Here is a 22,654-nt window from a genome sequence, read left to right on the forward strand (position 1 = left end):
TTATTTTGGATGTTTTTTTCTCCCGAAAACGCTGAACCTTGAACCGGAAATGGAAAAATTTCTCTTCCTTTGCGCAGCAGTATTACTGCGATGGCCTCTAGGGGGAGATCCGACTAGCTGGCGCTTCAAGACGTTAATAAAAGTAAGTCTTTGGTAATAAAACGTGAGACTCATATGAGAAGTTCATTATATTTATTCATTATTCACTTTAGTTATTTCCGTTTTATCCTCCGTCTATTTGGGTAGTGAAAATATAAACATGTTATATAGTTTTGGTTACGCTGTTTTGTCTCAGTTCCACCAGGTGACGCTGTTTTACGGTCTTTATAGTCGTTTATGTCTGGAAAACCATGTTTTTTCTTTTTGATAAATTAATGTTGATGCCCATATGTTCTTTATTAAGCTTCTTAGAAAGACTGAGAATATTAGAATACATTACAATGTAATTCAGTTTCTAAAAATGTTGGAATACATATAATAATGGCCTTTTCTAGTAATACTTTTGGTAAATAATAAAACTGCATCACATTTTGGTGGAGAAACAATGTCAAATGTATATGATGTATATTTTAATGTGCACTGTAATATTTTTAATAGACTACGGCACAGCTGAAATCTCTTATACTGTATTTTACATAATTTAGCTGATTCTTCTCTCCAAAGCATCTTATAGTTAATTGCCCATTTATACAGCTGGGTAATTTTACTGGAGTAATTTAATACCTTGCTCAGGGGTCCTATAGCTGGAGGTGGGATTCAAACATGTGACCTTTGGCTCCCAAGGCAGTAGCTTTAACCACTACGCTACCTGTTTCCCCTAATATAATACAAGATATTATTATAAATATATTATATATAATATAAAAATATATTATGAAAACAGGGGGCGCAGTGGGTTGGACCGGGTCCTGCTCTCCAGTGGGTCTGGGGTTCGAGTCCCACTTGGGGTGCCTTGCGACGGACTGGCGTCCCGTCCTGGGTGTGTCCCCTCCCCCTCCGGCCTTACGCCCTGAGTTGCCGGTTTAGGCTCCGGTTCCCCGCGACCCCGTATGGGACAAGCGGTTCAGAAAATGTGTGTGTGTGTGTGTGTGTGTGTGTGTATTATGAAAACATAATATATTTTTATATTCCGAACCTTTCAAAGGTGTGTAGTCGACACTGGGAAACGTATTTAATTTTGGGTATTTTGTGAACAGTTAGAAATTCAATAGCTCAACTGTTATGACATTATGAATTTTATGAATAAATGAACGGAAGTACAAAACTGTGGCATCTGAGGTCCCTAAAATGAAAGCAGCATGAAAACTGTATAGAATGACTCTTGAAATAAAAGGACTCCATAATCTCAGGGATACTAAGTTACGCTTACTATGAACTCCGAGATATGTTTAAAGAATCATCATGGCTTCTGTTTGTAGTTTGGTTGTAACTGCATGTTTCTATTAAAATATGTATCAACATGAAAAAAATGCTTATTTTTTATCTTCATATTTACATAGGGAAGGAAAAATCATAAAAAATGAATGAGTTCTCTTCTGGTCAAAGAAAGCGATGCAAAATTAATACGTTGCTGTAGCGGCAGGGTTCATCGGGAATGTGTCCCGTGTGAGGAGGTAAACAGCTGTTTTATACAAGTAGCAGGAAAGAGACCCCTTCTGAGACCACCGACAGGATGGAGGGATTGTGAAAGCTTTCTGACTGAAAAGTTTTTTTATTGTTGCTACTACAGGGGCCAGCAGGTGGCGTAGAGGTTTTGGGATGTCACTTTGCAATAAGAAGTTCTTCCTCCTGCAGTCGCACCCTTGATACAGTGACATAAATAGGTAAATCACTGCAAAACTGATTTATCATTGTATACCTCCTTGGAAAAAAAATATAAAAATAAAATCATACAAATCATTTTTCTTCTACGCAGAAATGAATTTACCATCATCACATGGACTTAAAATACTGTGTTTACAGGAACCCCAAAGAGGCAGTTTTCCATTACAGCTACAAGCTTGTTAGCATGTCGTTTGCAAAGAGGAGGTCCCCTGGGACCTGAGCTGAGGTTGTGGTTGCTGTAGAAACCACTGATGCTGCAGCATCACTGGCCAGGCAAACAGAAGACAGGGCTACTCCCCTGTAAGCCTGTGAAAACACATGGCCCCCACCCTGACAGCCTCCCGGGACTCTGGCTCGGGCCATGGCAAACACAGGCGGTCTGTTGAGGCAGGAGACACCCACACGATCACCAGCTCCAGGGTCCAGAGCCTCAGCCGGGTGGGAGTAGGGTAAGGAGCCCCCAGCCTGCGCTCCCCACTCAGGGACACCAGGGATGTTCCAGGACCCGGCGTCCCACCGTGGATCCTTCAGCATTCCCGTTCACATCAATCTCCTGAACGCTCGACGAAAGCAGCCTCGGTAAGGGCGGGGCAGGGCGGGGTGGGGTGAGCCTCATCCTCACCCTTCTTTTACTCCTCTTGCTTTTCTGAGATTAGCAAAAGCGTCTAGTGTCCAAAGCGACTCAGAGAACCTGTGATTTAACATCCATCTCCTTGGTGATTTTGACTGGAGCAGCTGATTAAGGGTATAGCTGCAAGGCACATCCCGGGGAACCAGTACACTGTTTACCTTGTTTTTATTCCCTTCATTAGCAGCTAAACAGGGAATCCTGTCGGAGTAATTTCTCTCCATAAGCACAACTGTAATATTCCAGATGTATTTCATGTTAATTTCCTGGAAATAGTATAAATAAGAAAAGGATTTGAACCAGCAACCTTCTGGTTCTGAGACGACACTCTAATCATCCTGCCCCTCGCTGTCTCTCTCAGGCAGATGAGCCGCACCTTCGCAGAAGTGGATGCCCGCGGCCCAGCAGGGTACCGGGGCTGTGGGGACAGGCCAAGATCACAGGCGCTCATGTCCAGCGCAGGCGAGGATCATGCCCTCCTCCTGGGCTTTACCATGATGGGCGTTGCCGTGCTCATGTACTTCCTGTTCGGACTCACCCTTGTCAGACCCTACCTGCACAGGTAAATCTCTCAGTCATCTTGTGCAGCCTGGAATACATAGCCTTCAAAACTACAGCATTTTAAGCTGGTCTGATCAATGTTGTGAACTTTCAAGGTCACTTATTTATATGTATAAATATAAATACTGCTGATTTTCTGTCCTAAAATAAGAATAAGGAGAAGAAACTGTAGAATTCACACTGAATCCTCAACTTATGTGCACACCTGGGACCAGAAGTCTGTTTGTAACTCATCTTGTTCGTAACTCCGAGGTCACTTTTACCAGTGAGTCATGATCAATAAAAGCTGAGCAATATGTCATAAATGATTCATGGCTTATTTTCTGTAAAAGTCTTGGATGTAGATTAAATTTAAAAACTTCCACTAAAACCTTATTAACTTGAAGCAATAAGATTAAAACTTATTTAAAATGACTAAAAAAGTAAAAATACCTTCACAAACTCCTGTTCAGTACTGATTGTTGACTGACTCCTCCCAGTGACGTGCAGTATTCCTCATCTCGTCACTGGTCACTGGAAGAGAAAAACACCAGCTATGAGCTGTAGGCACTGTGGAAGTGAGTTGAATTTAGACGGTCTTACACACCAATTCAGTTTGGGTGCCCTTTACTGTCATCTAATAGCTTGACAGGTAAACACAGGTGACGTTCGCTAGACCACAAATACATTTCAGGCAGTGGATCAGTGAAGAAAATTAAATTAATCGGGAATCGTTCACATCGTCAAAACTCGGAAAACTGACAAATGATCATTTGTTGCAGCTTCAGCAACTGGAAGGAGGAGTCAAACTGCACGCTGGTCCGGGCAGAAATCCAGCAGGACCGGGTGGACTGTAAAAAGCACGGCAGCTACCCGTGTCTGGAGGTCTTCGTGAATCTGTCAGTCTTCGTAAACCTGACGCTGACGGAGCGTACAGCCGTACTGTGGTACAACGAAGACCCTGACCTCTTCATCACCAAGGTACACCCTGGCCAAAGAGAGTAGAGGAGATTGTGGTACTCCTTTTGTGAAATATTAGAAAGAACTGGGATACACACACACACACACACACACACACACACACACACACACACACACAGAGTCACACTCTTTATTTGGTCTCCCAGTGTTCACTTTTTCACATATCTCGTCCAGGATTATTAATACATCTTATCATTAATTGGCCTAATTTTCATTTAAACATTTATACATTTCATTTAGATGACATTTTTCCCAAGCAATTTAAACTACTTACCCTGAACTGATACAGTATAAATATGAATGAATGAGTAAAAAATTCAGTGTAAGTACCTTGATCAACGGTGCAACCGCAAGAGGTGAGATTCGAACCTAAACTCTTGAGTTTGGAGCAAACAGGAATTTTTTTCCTCATTAAAAATAACAGAATAAGTAATTTTTTGATATTCGGTTCATCTTGAGAAATGAAAGAGGCCCAGATAACAGGAGGTAAGTGTGCTGTGCTTTCACTGCGGTTCCTCCTTTTCCCAGTGCTTTTCTCTACCCAAATGCCAATGGAACAAGAAAGAGGCACTGAAGGAGGCCCAAAATATCCAGCAGTATCTGCGGAACAGAGGGGGCAGTCCATTCCCATGCCACGGCAAGGCCGAGGAGCAGCCTGACCAAGCCATTCTGTTCAGGAAGTACAACGGTGGGCTGGTGGTGCGCCACATGCTCTGGGCCACGCTGGTGCTGGCTGGGGGCACGGGCATCATCTGCCTGCTGAGGCTCAACCAGCACCTCTCCCGTTTGTGTGAGGAGCTGAAGGCCCAGGCAAGGGGCAGGGGGCGACCGCTACCCACGTGACCGGACATGAGCGCAAGCGTTGGTCGTACGCTCTGCGGGCCCAGGTTCGACACCCAACTGAAATCGGCAAGGAAAACCAGATTCCCTGCTGGATGCGTGCTTTAGCTTCCTGCCCAACGCCTTCGATGAGCGCAAACAGCCTGGCAGAGTCAGGAAACAGCGGTCACTTGAAATAAATTTATTTTATACATTTATATAACAGACAAAATATTTGAGAAACTGGGTGCAAAGCAACTTTCTTATTAAATAGCACACTGAATAAGACAGGAATGAAAATGCAGTTACACAGTAAGAGTTTAACTAAAGAACATAGTCTTATAGTCTTAGGCCAAACATCCTTTTAATGGCTCTATAGCAGAATGGACAGGAATAACTGCTCCTATTTTTAATTTCCATGCACAAATTCTGCACCATCTTTGTTTACTCCAGTATTTATCATTAATGGTAGTGTCATAACAGTAATGATGAAAAATAATAAAATTTGAGAGCGGTTCTCTGACATTTTTGGGGATTTTCACCTTAGTATTTCATACACTACATATAGTCAATGTTTAATAAAGTTTTTTTCTTTTTTTTTTTTTTAAACCTCCCCCGGAGTTATGGTTCTTCATAGTACTTTAGAGTTTGGCCCAAGTCTAATATAGAAGAGTACAAATTTCCCACGCTCCCAAACTGCGAACGAAGAGACTGCTTAAACATTCACAATCGGTATGAGACAAACCTTCAATGGGTCACCATGATTACGACATTAACAAGTTAAAAAAAAAAAAAAAAAAAGGAAAAGGTTTTTCAATGGGATTCAAGTAGAGGAAGCAAAACTGAAATTAGACTGTTAGACTGGATTTATATAGGGTGTACAATATTTCCTATATGTTTATATGTGAAACATCTCTAAACATCTGCTTTTCAGCAAGAAGGACAACATTTTTTTTTGCAAAACCAGTCTAACAGTTTAATGTAGATGTCATAGTGGGTTTCAGAAATGGGTCTGGCCCAGTCCAGCATCCGACTGAGACCCCCCCCCCCCCCCCCCCACACACACACACACACACACACACACAGAGTATCATCAGTGGCTTCACATAAAGGCAAGTTTCAACCACAAAAAAAAAAAAAAAAAAAAACCATCTGACCCATTGTGTGGAGTAACATTAATAATGCCATTGAAGCCAACATGCAAATAAGCTGCAGGACCATTTTGGACAGAATTAAACTTTAGAAAAGTGAGAAAGGAAAAAAAAATTACACTTCAATTTTACGGCTATTAAACGGTTTACTGCATAAGACCACATTTTGTATTAAAAAATGCAAAATCTCAAGTATCTCACGTAAATGCATAAGAAGTTTGGAATAATATAATTATATATTATTCACTAAACTAGAAATTACAGAGCAGGGAAAGAAATTCACAGTTCAAAACTCATCGTTTTCTTATGCATTAATACAGTTTAATGGGACATTTTTGCTGTGTATTTAAATACCTCTGGAACGGTAAGGATTCAGCAGGCCACCGTGCCTAAAAAGGGTGTCGATGGCCTTTCCCTTCATTTCAGCAAAGCATGATGCTGAGATCGTAACACCAAGGTCAGTGCACTTTAATACTTGCTCAGATACACCAGTATCACACAAATTTTTCCATATGGATTGTTTTTCCAGCAGATTGCCTTTGCGTGTATGTGTGCGCACGCATTGTAAAGTAACCGTGTTCTCATTGCCCACCTCCACATTCCCACTGGTCTTTAGTTCACTCCAAATTATAAGCACAGGAAAAAAAAAAAAATTTAAAAATACTACCGTAACCGCACTCCACGTCATATCCACATGCACAATCTCCGAAACATTAGGGAGCGCACGACATTCCTGCGTACGCTGATGTCGGGAAAGGAGAGCTGCACTTTGAAACACGAAGTTAGAAGCATCTCTTAAAGTGAGTTAGTACATGGACATATCAAATGTCAATAACATGCGTCTTCCATATGTGGGATTTCTCATGACAGAGCTTCTGTACCGGGTGTAAAGTAGTGATACATTAAAGTATTTGCTATGGAGACTCCATTTTTAAACTTTGGCTCAGTAAACAAGGCTAAATTTATAAAATAATAATATATACAGAGTAAGTACTTGACATTTGTTAATAATATGTTTTGCAAATACAATAAAAAGGTCTTCTTAGATAGAGAAGGTAGTTTAGTTTTAGCCAGGGGCTCCTTTGGACTGGTGCATTTACAGCACAACAGATCTCACGGTCCTGAGGTCACATGACCACGCGTGTCGACCCAAGGATAACCTCAACTTCACGGACCACTCTATAAAAAAAGGGGCCCCGCTTCAGAGGTGTACCTTCGATGTCCACTGCAATCACCTGGCATATGAAGCTCGTTCCTGAATTTCAATGAGAGCCACATCTTCAAGGTCTAAGAAGACTAATGGGTGGTGCTACCAGTGCAGGAGATATAAATTTGAAAGTAAAAATGAATAGTTAATCCCACGTGGCCCCAGTGTTGCCGAGATAAACGGCGGGTGCTGACATGGTCCTTTTTGGAGGGAAAAGGGTTTCCACCTAAAAAATCAGGAATGTGCAAGTTGCTAAAACAATTTTGGCTAAATCAATAAATAAAACTGAACTTGACATTCCCTGAATACTAGCAATTATTATATGTCTGTACAGTTCAACTTGCACCCTCTCTTAATGAGCCAATTCACTTTTGTTGTGTCTTGTTATAGGCCCATGTTGCTACTCGCAGTGGACCACAACATGAATTATGCTGTTTCTGAGGCCCAGTGGAGTTTATTTTAGGAACTTCCAGAATTTTTTTTTTTTTTTTTTTTTAAATCATCTCAAGGAAGGTTAACCCTCAATCCACTCACGCTGTCTGTCTGGTAACTCCCAGAGTGCTGCCAGCAACTGTGATTCACACTTTGCAACGGCTGCTGCCAGAAGTAGCTGCAAGAGAAACAAAGTGTTTTAACACCGCCCGTGTTCCGTCTTTCAACTGATGGACCCAACAACAAACGAGGTCACGAGACAGCATGAGCCGCTTCCAAGAGGGAAGTGAGACTACTCAGTCGAAGAATTATATAACCTCTATAAATAGTAAACAAGCCTAGATGCCTGTCAACAGCACATTGGACCTGTTTTGGGCCCATGTTGTAATCTCAAGTTCTTACAGCGTAATGAACCATAGGTTTTGGTTACAGACACATCCCTTCGTTGCTTCTGCTAAAAACCTCCAACCCGGACGCATGTCAGTCGGAGAACAGACTCGGAGAACACCGTGTCCAGCTTGTGTTAATGCACTTATACACGACATTCGAGATGAGGAGAAGTCACAAGCCGGTCTCTACCTGCTTTCTTTCACCCTTGCAACACCTCTTATTGCACATGCGCCTGTAAGTAGGCTGCTTTCAGAGCGTTTCCCATCAGACATTTGTATTCCGCAACGACTACTCCGATCCGCAACCGGAAATCAATAGCTTGCTCTCGGACAAACCTTCAGAAGTAGGTGCAGTATAGGGGCCGGGGTGGTGGTGAAGAAACGCTGGTTCACCAATTCACACCGCATTGCGCCGTTCTCACGTCATCCATAGCGTGCCTCATCACGGCTAACAATGTCCTGCTGTCAAACGTGTGCTACAAAAAATGGTCGTTTCGCTCACTCTGCCCAGCAATCTATACGCGTTATGTGCATATTTAAAGGCATAGAAGTTTGAGGAAGACGTGTACACCTCGCTGCACTTCTGACAACGAGTGCAAGTGATTTTTTTTTTTTTTTGTATAAAGGCCATAGACATTCGGGGAGGAAAGGAGAAAACTGAAGATTCTCTAACAAAAACAGAGTCAAACCCAGCTGCTGTTGCCAAGAGGTGGGATTTGAAAGTGGAGACAAGGACAGGCTGTTGAGGGTTAACGGAGTACTTCCCGGATTGTTAAGTGCTACAAAGATGGCTTGGTTATCATCCACTGTCCTCAAAAGTCTGAACTCGCTGCGAGCGGCTGCCGGCAGGAGCTCGTTTCTTCTGTCGTCCCTCAGTTCAAAGCGTGTTGCCGGATGGTGTGGAAGATCCAGTCCATCTTGGTGGTCCATCCGCCATGGTGTGCATCGTTCATCTGCTTCATGAAGTAGTCCAGGGCCTCCTGCTCAGTCTTGTCCAACGCCAGCGTCTTGCGGATATAGGCGATGTCGTCGAAGGACTGCAGCTCGGGCATGCCGGAACCAAGCATCATGGAGAAGAGGTTGATGAAAAGGTTGGCATGCTGGCGGATGGCTAGGTAGGCCTTGTAGCACATCTCCTGGAACCTGTCGGAAACAAAGCGCCCTGAAGGATCATCTGGAATATGCAGTTTTTTTTTTGTTGTATTGGTCTTGTCTGCTCTTGTTTCATTTAAATACACTGTATGACCCGGGAACGCAGGACTCAAGGTCGTGAATGCGCAATTTGGAAGGGTTTCAAACCTAATTAATTCAATTATACCAACTTCTATGCATTTCTTTCTGATCAGAGGGGTGCAGAGAGGCAAAAAATGGAAAAATGCAATATTCGTAGGTTCTTTATTTTGGCTGATATGGTGGAAGGAGCTCCCTCTGTCAATGAGAACTGCTAAATCCCTCCCATCTTTCATCTGTTTTGAATCAACTTGTCCACTAACTGCTCAATAAATTTGCAACTCCATTTTTCTTATCAAACAAACTCTACAGGCACCTACTAAAAAGTTAAATGCACCTTTGTTTACTCTCAATGACACGCTGTTTTGGAGAAAAGGTGTTGAATAAATGTGAAAATGAACAGCCTGCAAAAAGTGCAGAGAATACTGTAATACTAGGACAGGCAAGTGGAGGAAGCAAACAGCGAAAGGTTACCTTTCAAACTCCCTGGTTTTGGTGCACTCCTGTGTTCCTTTGCAAATCACTATCAGGAAGTCCTGCGTTAGGACAAAGGGCACCCGCTCACGCTTATAGCCAAACTTCTTCTTCTTGTGGTCAAGGAAATGGCCAAAGTCTATGTGGAACAACTTCAGAAAGACAGAAAAAAGAAAGTAACATTCACAGTGCATGAAATGTGTTTTAAAAAAAAAAAAGAGAGAAAAAACAGCCCTCTAGGTTATTAGATATGGATGTCATTTAATTATGCAATCAAATAAATTGTACCCAGATGAACTACCTGGCCATCATCTTTGACCATGATGTTGCTGTTGTGTCTGTCTCCAATGCCCAAGATAAAGGTAGCCACGCAATAGCCGGCGCAGGATCGTGTGAACAAGTCAATGGCCAGGTCGTACCTGTGCACACCGAGACGGGTCCATGAAGGACAAGTACGGCGCAAAGTCGATGTCATCGGTCACAAATTACCAGCCAACTCACATCTCTCCCTTGTTCTTGTCCTTGAGCCATTGATGGAGGGTGTGGCTGTTGAACTGCAGCGCCCCCTTCAGGCCGCCTTTGCACTGGATCTGCATGATGGTGTGCGAGTTCCTCACCGCCTCAATGAGGCCTACGCAGTCGCCAATGGAGAGGCACCCATACGGGAGCATTCTGGTGGAGGCACAGGTGCATTGCAAGGTTCACATCAGTAGAAAATCCCAGGAAGACCCTCTCTATGGTACCTCTGAATACTTAACCTGAACTTCTTGAGCACAATCAATAATGTAAATGGGTGTAGAAACTAACTTTTGTAGACACGGGTGCATCATGCAATAATGTTAAAAAGTCTTTTTGGCTGCACTTGGTTAAAAAAAGGACAGTGTTATGTTTTACGATGTAACTGCCAAGTCTGCTTGTGTTTTTTGGATTTCGCTAAATGCTAAAAGGACAGAATACCTGAGATCAAGTCCTTGATTCTGCCAGATGTTCTCCATAATTCGGATGATCTGCAGCGTGAGCATGTCTTGTCGCAAATCTGGAGAACATTGAGATGGTGCAGGGATGGAACGGCATTTACCTCACTGAAATGCTGCAACCCCCCCACGAACGTGTATGCCAAGAAACAGTCACGTTCACCCATCATCACGTGCATGCCTTCGTGGCTAAGCTCACCGTCTCCGTTCTTGAAAATGATCTCATTGTTCTGGAAGAGAAGCTCCGACATGATGTCAGGGTTTTCCCAGTTCAGCCACAGCGGCCGTTTAGCGGAAGACATTATTCTGCAATCCTCAAGCCTGGGGGGGGAGTAGGAGGTTCACAATACTACATTAGTTTTCACTTACGCTTGAAAAGACGAACCGCAATCTCCTGAGTGGTCCTCCACCCCGCTCATACGCTGTCTCATTAGCTTCCCAATGGCACAAACAAAAGTGATGAATGTATGGTGTTTCACTTCTACAACTATTTACTCTCAAACCCCGCATGCTGGGAAATGAGGGGCTGATGGGAAAGCAGCAGCACACCGTAGGTTGCCTAGTTGATGTGCGGGGTTCAGCGGGGAGGTGAAGTTCTGCAGGGCATCCATGTAGTCTGGCCTCCTCATCTGTTCCACCAGGAATTTCATCTGTACCTGAGAAGATTGATCGATTTTGGTTGCCCAATCAATCAATCAAAAGGATGTGATGATTATACATGGGTTTGACCTCTGAAATGTCCCTGGAGGCCACCCGCCTCACCTTCTGCGTCTCATCCTTCTTCTCCTGCTTCAGAATGTCCGTGAGGTTGATGAGTTTCTCCATGGCCTCCACCTGCCTGCTCAGGTGCTTCAGGTACATCCCACAAGCGCGGCAGTATGACTCCAGGAGCAACCCGAATCGCTGGCTCACCGTTTTATTGTGCATCTCCGATCTGAAACACAAGGCAACATTCAGCTTTTTTACTGACATCTCACTACAGTTTCTAGTAATACCCCTCCTTCGTACCATCAGAATGTTCTCCGAGCACTCTATATTCATAAACGTTGTGCACAGCACAAACTGTGGGTAACAGCCTTTCATTTCAGTAATGACTTTTCCTTTTCTCTTTAGTGTAAGGAAAAAAAGAAAAAGACAAATCTACTTACTTCAAGTGCCAAAAGAAGAAATGTCCAATTCTCTGGTTCGTCAAAGCCTTTTTCAGCAGAAAACGCACCAGCGGATTATCAAGATACTGCTCATATTTCAGCACCTGACAAAAAAAAAAAAAAACAAAAAGGGGGAAGACAGCATAACATTACAGAAACGGCCTGCTGGCATGAAGCAGAAAGACCCAAAGTGAATTTAAGAAGCTGCCACTTCAACGGTTTTGGATAATGAATAAATGGGCCGTTACAGAACATCCAAAGTCGGTGTACCTGGACCAGCTGGATGAGGTACTGAGAGAGTTTGTCATCCGTCAAATACTTCTCAAGGCAGTGGACGGCGAACTCGCGGATCATCGGGTCGGGGAAGTTGCAATCGAGCAGCTCCATGGCTTGTTCTGGCTTTATCACTGGCCAGTCCTTCAGAAGGCAGTACATCTATATGGAGGAAGAACAAAAACACCTTTTGATGAAACAGACACATATTGGGAACAAATAACACCGACAGAGACAGCGCTCTCTCTCAAAAACGTTTGCAAATTTTTGCCCTCTACCTGCGCTACTTCATCTCTGGAGTTCCATTTCACTGCGAGGAGGATCTTCGGCAAGATTTCGGGCATATTAACACAGTAGTGTCTGGGCAGAAGAGAAGAGTTACAAAACCCATTAACAAGAGCTCGGCTGAGAGATCGCACAAGCCCCGCCCCCGGATTCACCCACTACGCCCTCCCCAGTCTTCCTGACTCCGCCCCTTTAAGTGTCCCACTGAGCGAACGCGTTACCTGTGCCTCCACAGGAAGTCCTTCTCCTGTTCAGTGATCTCAGACAGAGGGTCCCGGTTGCAGACGAGGCGCAGCTGCTCGCTGTCGATGTCAGTCAGGGTGTTGTCGCGGGCAAGCCTGTTGCTCTGTGGGGGAGATCAGGCGAATCCATCCGTCACGAGCATCTGCTGCACGTACGGGCTCTGCTACGGCACTGAGCACGGGGCAAACTCTGGTCTTAACTCAAAGCAGATCTCCGACAGAACAATGAGGCTTCGTGCGAGTCTGCCTGCCTGCCTCCGTGCAATTTTCTCCAACGCACGTCGCGGTAATTCAGCGTCTACCTCAGGACTTTGCAATGAAAACCATAACGACTGGATTGGTGCCGTTGACACTTGCAGGGAATCCAGGAAGAATTTCTACAAAATCGGCGGTAAAGTTTCCTGGAAGACGTTTTGCAAAAAAATAAATAAATAAATAAATAAATAAGGCAGCACCGGCAGCACGCAGGCCTGACGCGGCGGAGAGCTGTCACATGAAAGCCTCTGGTTGATCTCGTTTACACTGACGCTCAGCTCACGGCGCAGCACCAAAAATACAATTAAACGAGGAAGCTGTCAGCGGAGGAAGACGAGATCGACGACTGAACGCCTCAGAACGTCCGCAGAGATTTCTTTCACGTCTCTAGTCTCCTGTTCCGTTGTCGCCGGCATCACTTTACCAAATTTACTCTCGCATTACAATGACAAATAAATTATTTAATAACTCAGAGTAAGGTAAGATAAGGCTGGATGCATAAACACAAGCTCGAGGAAAACTTTTAAGCAAACATATTTGTTTAAGTAGGGGATGGAGGCCAACCAAGAGAGGCACTTAGATGCCAGTGCAGATGACCGCTAACTTCTAATTCATATAAAAGCTATCAGCAAACAAAGTAGGCGTTTATATTTCCTGAGGGACTACTTATGGATAAGAAATATTAAACACATCGCTGAGACTGCAGAGGAAAAGTAATAGAGGCTGAGTCCGAAATAAACCCGGCGTCTTACCAAAGCAGCGTGGCAGTAATTGAAGCCCAGTTCCCTGGATATGGACCAGTTAGCGTGCTCCTCGATCGTGGCCATGTCCGGGAACTTCACGGGACTGCCGAAGTAATCAAACTCGAGCTCCAAGCAAGGAGTTTCCTGGGAAAAACCAAAAACAGCCCGTCTGGCATAAACACACAGCACGATGGCCAAAACTGACATTTATATCACCGGGATGTCTATGGTTTCACTGTCACCTTGTTAGGGTTGGAACCTGTGATTCCGATAGGGTTGAGAAGGTCTTCCAGGCCATGGGGCACAGGCCACAGGTTGAGGGCCATCTTCCCAGAGACGAGCGTGTGCGTGTAGTCAAACAGGTTCACATTGCCCCACGCCAGCGGACAGTGCTCCTGAGCGCAGCGGTAGCATTAGCATTAGCATGATCGCTAACTCCACCCAGGCTATTAAAAACTAGTCAAGTAACAGAAAATATGGGCATACGGAGGTTTTATCTCTTCCTTAGCATACTAAAAAAATATGTACAGGGTAAACAGTTTAGAGGTATTTTTAAACTGTTGGAAACAGTTGCGTTTCCAACCAGTTCTTAAATCGTGCCTCACAAAAACATCCCAGAAAAAAACTCTCCTTTCAAGGTCGTGTCGCAGTCAGAAAATTACACTTGGTATCACATTTTTACACACCCATGACCACAGCAGAGAAAGGGTTCCAGAGTTAGCTCGCCAAACTGCTAGCTAACAGACGTTAGCGTCCCCAGGCGCTAAAGGCCGCAAAGCCTTTGGAAACAAACGCCGCTGTGGTTTACGGTCCCAGGCCTAGAGGGCTGCCAGAGAGGGGAAGCTGCTGGATGCACAGCACTGACCTCCTTGGCTCCTTTCCGCCCCTTCACGGAGCAGATGGAGAGGCAGAGGCGAGCGGCGCGGGGAATGTCAGCGATGTACATGTCGTAGTTCAGCCACTCGTTCCACCTGTGAGGAGAACTACAGAGTCAGAGCATCTCCAGAACAACACACGTGAAACGCAGAACTTTCCCCAAAAAAGGGTTGCCAGATCACGGATGCTGACCGGCTGACAGGTTTGTCTGGAATGAGGATGAAAAAATAATTAATCAAACTAAACACAAAAGTCTGTTCTAACGCCAAATTGGACGGAAATTTCTCAGACAACAACAAGCACGTTCCTCTTCTGTTTGCGAAATTTAAGCCGTAGAAAAGTCAGTTTTACCACAGGGGAGCTAAAGCATGACGGCTTCCCGAACGGCTTTGATTTCAGGAATCTAATGCAAATTACATTTAGTTTTATTTTTTCCTGATGCATCAGTTACCTGGGATTGGAGCAGGGTACTCGCTGGGTGTTCACGTTATCGCAGAGCTGCTCTCCTCCATGGTAGATCCCTGTCCGCACGTAGATCTACAGAAAAGGGGGAAAGGCCAAACTCAGTCTTCGCCAGATCAATACCTCTGCTCTTATCAACGATCCTCCACTGAATACAACCAGAGCGAGTCTGTCGGATGCAAAAATCAAACGCATGCAAATCAGAGCGGGCACCTTATCGATGTCCCGGATGTTTACATTGACGTAGGTGGCGCACAGGACCCTTAATCTCAACGTGCCGTTGATGGTCCACAGCGACTTGGCTGAGGCCTCTCCGTTCATGTACGGCGTGGCAGTGGAGATGCGGCGGGCGTACGAGGGCATAGCGAACGTGTCTGTGGGCAGCTGGGAGTACAGGCTCTCCTTGGCCATGAGCATCAGGTTCGGCATGCGTCCCAGCATGATGCAGCTCCTGACGTACTGCAGGGGTAAATGGTATGATCAGTGGGCCTTCTACACCTGCACGCTCTCAACGTTGGAAAACTCACATCGCATGTACAACCGACAACCGCTAAGCATGGAACACGACGCAGTCTATTATAAGGTGCACAGAGGATGCGATCAAATGACACGCAGCAGGCCTGAGATGCGGAGACACTTGTGCATCAAAGTTAGAAACCAATTTGAGATCCCGTGTGGAACTCCAGTACACACACCAGAGTTGCCAGCGCAACATTCCCCGCAGTCTCCATCGGGATTGTCACGACAGCAACCAGCTGGAATGTGGGAGAACCTGTGGAATCTCACGAGCGTGCTTCGCGGCGTGGCATGCGAGCAGCTCCGAGAAGGCAAAACCCCGGCGACAGGCGAACAAGCATTTGATATGACACATGGTTCAATAATGTCAGCGGTCAAGGAGGTGACCTTTTGTTGGACACAAGCACATGTTAAGAGAACACGTGACCCTACTTACTTTGTATTGGCTCAGCGGGTACTTCTCCAGGAGATATTCGTCGCAGCCGCACACTTTGAGGATGTACTTGCCCTGGTACTCCTGCACACACATCTTGAGCTGCTCGGGGGACAGCAGCATGCTTCTGGTCTTCTTGCGGATGGCTTCGGCGATCACGTGCTCGGGAACGCAGTCGTGGTTGATTTTGAGGGTGTACTTCTGTTTGTCGTTGTTGGGCGAGACGATCACCCAGATCACCACGATTATTTGACCTGGAACGCAGGCACGAGCATCGCCGTGTGTTTACACAGATGGCGGACTCCAGGGAAACAGACATCTTAAGACAAACGGCGCAAAATGCGAAGCTGTTATTTATTTGCTGGTTCCCGAGGTTCCTTTAATGAGCCAAAAAAATGTATTTTCAAAATTGTGAAGAAAAAATTAGGACCGATCTTCTGATCTGGAAGGCCAACATATATAAAACATTTCAACAATTAATAAGGGAGTAATGCCTTTTTTAAATACTTTGAAATAATGTGCAAAGAGTGTGACACAGGAATGCAGCCAGATGTAATGAAGTTCCTGCATTACCTTTGTCAAGTTTACTGTATATGTGCTTTGGAAGCTCTGGCGATGACTCCACGTTGGGGGGATAAACATATAATGCACGACTGTGGGGTCCGCTGGCATCTCTGAGGTCCACCGATTCTTTGCAGACATTCAGAATGTTTCTCCTGAAGTCCTGTACCTCTGGGTCCTTCACCAGGTCAAACTCACAGATGGGCATACCGATGGCAAAGCCTGCGAGAACAACGCACATGACTGCAGGAACAGCAGCGGCTGGAGACCCGCAATGCAACCCGCGGGATGGTCACGGAGCACCCACGGTTTTTCTGTGTCTCACACCTCAACCAATTCATTAGTAGTCAAAAGATGAGTTTGGTTTCAGAGTACAAAGATGGAACATCACAAAGGCCCTGTCACCCCTGCAGAATTGCCCAATCCTACCACAGATGATGGTCCCACAGTCAATCTATCTGGATGAAGGCAAGCAGGTCTGTGGATCTGCTCACCTGAACACCTTTGTTACCGCTTTCGACTTGACGCAGGCTCAACAAACCCAAGCTTACCGATTTCTCTGTTTAGGATTTTCTCTTCCCTGTTGCCAACAGGCTCGATGACTTTCAGAAACGGCTGAAAGAGCCGGAGATCGCAAAGCCTCCTGGTCTCATCGTAGAACTCCTCCCGTTCCGCTTCCTGCGTGACGCTAACAAAGATGTACGAGGTCTCCTCCTGAAGGAGCTGATGCAGCGGGTACTTCCTGGCCTCCTTGAAGAGCTCGTGCTTGATGGTGATGAGCGTGGCTTCGCGAAGGCATTCCAACGTGAGAATCATCCCGTTCGGCAGGAGACAGTCCACCAAAATCCTCGGGGGCATCAAATGTATTCCCCATAGTTCCCCTGATGATGGCCTCGGTGGCATGGTTCCCGCCTTGTGAAAAGTCTACCAATTTAGCTAAAAACGGCCCCCCCTGAAAAGACATAAAGTGACATCAGCAGTCGTAACGACGGCAAACGCACCACACACAACCTGTCAATGGTCTCTTACGCAAATGGACTTCCATCGAAAACCAGAAAAATTAAGATCGTCATAATGCTGTGGCGGTTTTAAATTCTACCTTCGGCGACGACAAATACACAAACGAGAAAGAACAAATGCTGCTCAAACACCTCTGAGGACAACAAACTAACATTTGAAGAGGATTCAAAAAACAAAAAAATACATTTATTCTTTTAGCTAACGCTTTTCTCCAAAGCGACTTACAGTGTTGAGCTACTTCAAATTATTTCGGGTAATTATTACAGGAGCAACTTTAGGGGAGGTGGGACTCGAACCTCTGAGTCCAAAGGTGTTGGTTTTAACCACCATGCTATCAGCTACCCCCTAATTCTGCTAAATTAATTCTATTAAACCTCCAGCAACGATGATCACGCTGGTGACTACACAACATGACCTCCAGTGTGTTACGGGTAATTCCCTCAGAGAGGATAACACGACCCGTTGAGCTCATGAGTCACACTTCATCATGGGAACCAGGCTGTCCCAAACAGGAACAACAAAAACACAAAAACATTTTAACAACAGAAATTCCAGAAAGCTTAGATGCCCCTCCCATCTGAACAATGCAGTCGGATGATCGTTGTGAAACTGAGAGTAAAAAAACTCTCCTTGGATTGTTTTTCCAAGTCAGAAGTACACACACAGAAAACACACCTACTACTGTTAATGTGTAAACATCCGTTTCAGGATGACGCCGCACAACTCAAACCATCTCCCAACTATCTGGAAAAACCACAGCAGCATTGCAGGGAAAACCATATCAGTGATCATATAAAGCCATTGCCTCACAATCAGAAGGTCCTGGGTTCAAAGCCCACTTTATACTGTACATAAAGTTATAATGTATATAAACACAACATTGTAAGTCACTCTGGAGAAAGGTGCCAGTTAAATGAATAAATAACTAATGCTAATAAAAAATGCTTCATAAACACACAGAAGAGCGTTTTTGTGACACTGCTACACACATGTAAATGCAGAAAGCTACACAATGTGTGCAGTACGGTATCAAATACCACACCTGGCCAGACACAGGTAACAGGACTTCTGGACCACCTGCATAATTTAAAACCAGTAACTGATTTAACCTACCAGCCCCCAGCTCCTTATGATCCACACTTCGATTCTATGTCACTTCCACACCCTCTTTTGATAATATATTAACCAGCAGCTAATGGATTTACTCCTTGGTGGACATTTCAGTTACTTTTAATAAAAAAAAAAAAAAAAACAACAGAAATACGCAAACTGTACACACTTGCTTTTCATAATTTAAACTGTTGGAGATCGGAGATCTGGACATTTGCATGATACAAACTGAATATAAAATGAAGATATAAAATTAAGATTAATACACATGGGGTATGGATTATACAAGATGCAAATTAATTTTTTGTTTCACGTGGATGGAGACATATATATAAAATGTGTGTGTCTGTGTGTGGACGCGCACGAGTCATACATGAGATGCAGACATAGGGGGGCTGCTTAAATATGCCGAGTGTGTGCAGCACCGTCTACTTTCGCCTCTAACAGTGGCGGAACACGTGTGTGTATCACTGCGCCTAAATTGGAATGCGTGGAAACGCGTGCGAGAACATGAAAGTCACCGCTCCTGTCTGCGCGTGTCTCACATGGATACATTGTTAACGCGTCACACTCGCAGGCTCGCGCCGGCAAAGTGCCCCATTTAACGCACTAGTATTATTATTATTATTATGCAGACGAGTGAAGCGCGTTCAATGAAACGGCCGCTGACTTCATTTCAGGCGCATCTCTGTGAAAAGACACAAACACGGCGCCTCGCGCACCTAAACAGTCCACATCAAATCAAAGGTAGAATTGACCGGCAACGCTGTGAAACACAGTGAAACGCTGTAAACACTGCTCAAGCGCTGTTATAGTGCGGTGACCCCCCCGCGCCCAACGGTGCCGCCGCTTTTAACGCATTTATAATTGACGCACGTTCCTCCGCCGGCGTCTCGCGCTTCACCGAGCACGCGGAGAGTATCCGCTGCTGAGTATCTGCCGAGTATTGGCGGAGTACCGGCCGAGGTGTCAGCGCGATCGCCGGGGCGGGTGGGGGGAGAGAGACGTGTCCGCCTGGACCTCCCGCTCGCCCACGCGCTCAGTCCGTGTCCTAGACTTTCTTTCTGTCCTCGCGGAGCTCAGGTGTGAAAAACGGAAACAATCAATCACCTTCTCCTCTGATATGATCGCGCTTCTGCAGCAATGTTTCTCTATCAATGTACCGTATTCGGCCGCCGCCGCCGCTCACCCCGGTGCGGTGGGCCGGTTCCTCCTCCTCCTCCTCCTCCTATCCGGCGCTCCGTCCCGCAGGTCCAGGCCGAGGATCGGGCCTCCGTCCGTGGCGTCTCCGTGCGCGCTCCACCGCGTGTCCCCGGACTCCGTCCCCGAGCTCGGCTCCCTCCGGCCCCGGTATGTGTGTGTGTCTGTCTGTCTGTCTGTGTGTGTGTGTGTGTGTCTACATCCGGCCTGACGGGCTCCACTTCCCCATGGAGGCGGTGGCCGGGCGGAGGCTCCTCTTCCAGACGACTCTTCAATTATAATTTATTATTTATAACATGTAATAATAAATAAAAGGCCGTCAGCGTAGAGAGTGCGCGGCGCCGCGGACTGTCGCGTTAAAGGAGTTCAGCTCCCGTTGAGAAAGGCGCGAGCAGGAGGACGCGACCAGCCATCCATTGTGCGTTCGAGTCCCGCTCTGAGTGCCGGAGCGGAACGCAGCGCTGGCCCGTGTTCACTGGCCCACAGAGGCGGCGCTTTCCGCGCGGCTCCGCACGTCCGTCCGGATAGTTCCCATCCTCGCTGCGGAGCAGAAAGGGTTAAAAAATGTAAAATAAAAAAAAAAAACAGGCCTCTTGTCAGTCCGTGTAAACTCGTGTTGGAATTTTTCATCCCAATTGTGGTAGACGGAGGAGGAACCAGAACGACATGGGGGGTTCGTGATGGACCACCCTTCGCTTCAAATTGGGAACTGCACCTTTAAAACAAACAAACAAACCAGACACAGAGAATACTCGAAAATGCAAAAAAAAAAAAAAAAAAAAAAATATATACATATATCTATATTGTTTATTTTATGGTTGTGGTTTCATAACGCAAAGACAAAGTGAAAGTAGGCAACAGTCTCCATGATTAATTATTTTTCCTCATATTTTACAGCTTTCTGTATTTTTACACATTAAGCACAGATTCTGGAAGGATTTAAATGAGCTGGAGAGAAGCCTTCACACATGGGAAGTAGCTTTTCATGAATATTTCAGTATTCTCCAGAGATCTGCTTCATTTTGGAATAAAATAACTCCACAATGCTTACCTGCTCGTTATAAACTTCTTTAATCAAAGCTTGGATCCCATGAGCTTACAGCTCAAATTTAAAATGCTGAGTCTTGTTATATGCTTACATTTATTATATATTATATATAATACATGTGAGTATATATTATACATACATTTTTTACCCTAATTATGATTTACTTGGCTCTTCTGGTGTCCACTTAGGACTTTGTGTGTGTGTGTATAGAATATTCATGTGGTCACTGTGGTGAGGGCTTCCACTGTATTAAAAATGAAATTAGTATTTTATTATTATTATTATTATTATTATTATTATTATTATGTCCTCTTCTCCCACACCCCCACTATTTACTCCTTTAAAAAGCAAGCAAATATTTGTTATACGAAAGGGCAGCGCAGGAGTAGGCATACTGTTTAAGGGTGTACAACTGTAACCAGAAGGTTGTCAGGTCAAGTACCAGCAAGGACCTTGCTGTGCTGTCTCTGGGACAGGAGCGATGAAACACACCTGCGCAGATTAAACTCCTGTTGAGTTTGATCCGAACAGCTGCAGAAATATAATAAACCATAAGCATATTTTCATCCCGCATTAAACTTCACAGATCCAGGTTGTTCGGTCATTGAGTGGAAACTTCTCTTCTGTAGAAGATATGCAAAAATACAAATATTTGTTATTCAGGATTATCCTACATCTAACAGACTGTTTTGCATACAGGTGCAATAGAAAAGAGCTCAATATGAAACAATGAATAATCGCTTCACAATCGCTCCAACTGGTTCTCTGCACCATAAACCACAGGTTTTGCTTGGAGAAAATTAATAAAAATTGAGAAATAATTATTAATATTACAGATACTTTTTAACTTAACCTCAAATCAGCACATATATATAAAAGATATTAACACTTTTATGTATAAATATTTACGTCTATCCATTCTTTTCAAACCTGTTGTTCTTGCGAAAATTGCTGCATAATAGTTCTAGTTTTTGCAAAATACAATGAATGAATGAATGAATGAAGCTTCATTAATCTCAGAGCGATATTCACTTTGGTTGCAGTAGTATACAGTGTTCCATTTGCACATAAAAAATGTATTACTTGTATATACATACACACGGGTTACTCTGCTGTACTGTGTGTGTGTGTGTGTGTGTGTGTGTGTGTGTGTGTAGTTTTTTGTGACTTTCATTCATCCTCCAACAGCTCCATGCCACAGTCCCCTCCTCTTCCAGGTGTTTGGCACACAGACTCGCTTTGACGCACTGGTTAACTCCCCCGGGGGGCAAAAGGGCCCCTGGATGTGTTGCTGGTGGGGGGGTTGGGGAGGCCGGGGGGGGTTGATGTAGTATTCTGGGTTTGATTTAGCTGTAAACACGCTTTTTTTGCCCACTCGTCACTCATCCAGGTGATCTGCTCCACCAGGTGGTCGACCTGTTCTCGACCCGCCTCCACCCAGACTCCACCCACTCTGACCTCTCTTTTAAAGCCCTTGATATCTAAGTTTCCACTAATACAGTTTCCTCCATCTGTGTGTTTAGACAGTCTGGAATTCTTTCCTAAAGCACTGTGGGACACAGAAGGGCCTGCTAGTTTTCGCAGTGTACTTTCATATCGTACATCATGTCCTCTCTCTCTCTCTCACACACACACACACACACACACACACACACACACACACACACACACACACACACACACACACACACACACACCGCTCCATGGTGCCGACGTCATCTCTGGCGTCTTGTCTTGTCTCAGAGTCAAGCGCTGATGTGAAAGCTGAGCATGTAGTGTTGCTCAAAAGGGACTGAGCAGCCAGGCGCCGTCTGCTGAAAGCGAACCCCCTGC

General features: G+C 45.0%; 2 protein-coding genes across 3 annotated transcripts; one reads left to right on the forward strand and one right to left on the reverse strand.

Annotated features, from left to right (window-relative positions):
• Positions 1 to 74: 74 nt before the first annotated feature.
• On the forward strand, positions 75 to 5,858 carry LOC108921678 (calcium-activated potassium channel subunit beta-3-like). Its single transcript, XM_018731279.2, has 6 exons — positions 75 to 142; positions 1,730 to 1,823; positions 1,963 to 2,403; positions 2,814 to 3,014; positions 3,775 to 3,973; positions 4,502 to 5,858. Exons 3-6 carry the CDS (start codon positions 2,318 to 2,320, stop codon positions 4,814 to 4,816), a joined length of 801 nt encoding a protein of 266 aa, XP_018586795.1. The 5' UTR covers positions 75 to 142; positions 1,730 to 1,823; positions 1,963 to 2,317; the 3' UTR covers positions 4,817 to 5,858.
• On the reverse strand, positions 5,856 to 20,507 carry LOC108921677 (phosphatidylinositol 4,5-bisphosphate 3-kinase catalytic subunit alpha isoform). 2 transcript variants are annotated; one of them, XM_029249173.1, is made up of 21 exons: positions 19,763 to 20,507; positions 16,995 to 17,395; positions 16,456 to 16,665; positions 15,886 to 16,136; positions 15,147 to 15,392; positions 14,923 to 15,008; positions 14,461 to 14,566; positions 13,838 to 13,990; positions 13,605 to 13,739; positions 12,577 to 12,701; positions 12,349 to 12,430; positions 12,068 to 12,232; positions 11,798 to 11,901; positions 11,412 to 11,583; positions 11,199 to 11,305; positions 10,849 to 10,970; positions 10,633 to 10,711; positions 10,177 to 10,347; positions 9,977 to 10,094; positions 9,676 to 9,827; positions 5,856 to 9,114 (listed from the first exon to the last, which is right to left on the reverse strand). In XM_029249173.1, exons 2-21 carry the CDS (start codon positions 17,344 to 17,346, stop codon positions 8,844 to 8,846), a joined length of 3,207 nt encoding a protein of 1,068 aa, XP_029105006.1. In that variant the 5' UTR covers positions 17,347 to 17,395; positions 19,763 to 20,507; the 3' UTR covers positions 5,856 to 8,843. The 2 variants fall into 2 exon arrangements, with proteins under 2 accessions (XP_029105006.1, XP_029105007.1); XM_029249174.1 differs by having other exon boundaries at positions 19,737 to 20,507.
• Between the last annotated feature and the right edge of the window lie 2,147 nt (positions 20,508 to 22,654).

The sequence above is a fragment of the Scleropages formosus genome, chromosome 25 (assembly GCF_900964775.1).
Source record: "Scleropages formosus chromosome 25, fSclFor1.1, whole genome shotgun sequence".
Lineage (NCBI taxonomy): Eukaryota > Metazoa > Chordata > Actinopteri > Osteoglossiformes > Osteoglossidae > Scleropages > Scleropages formosus.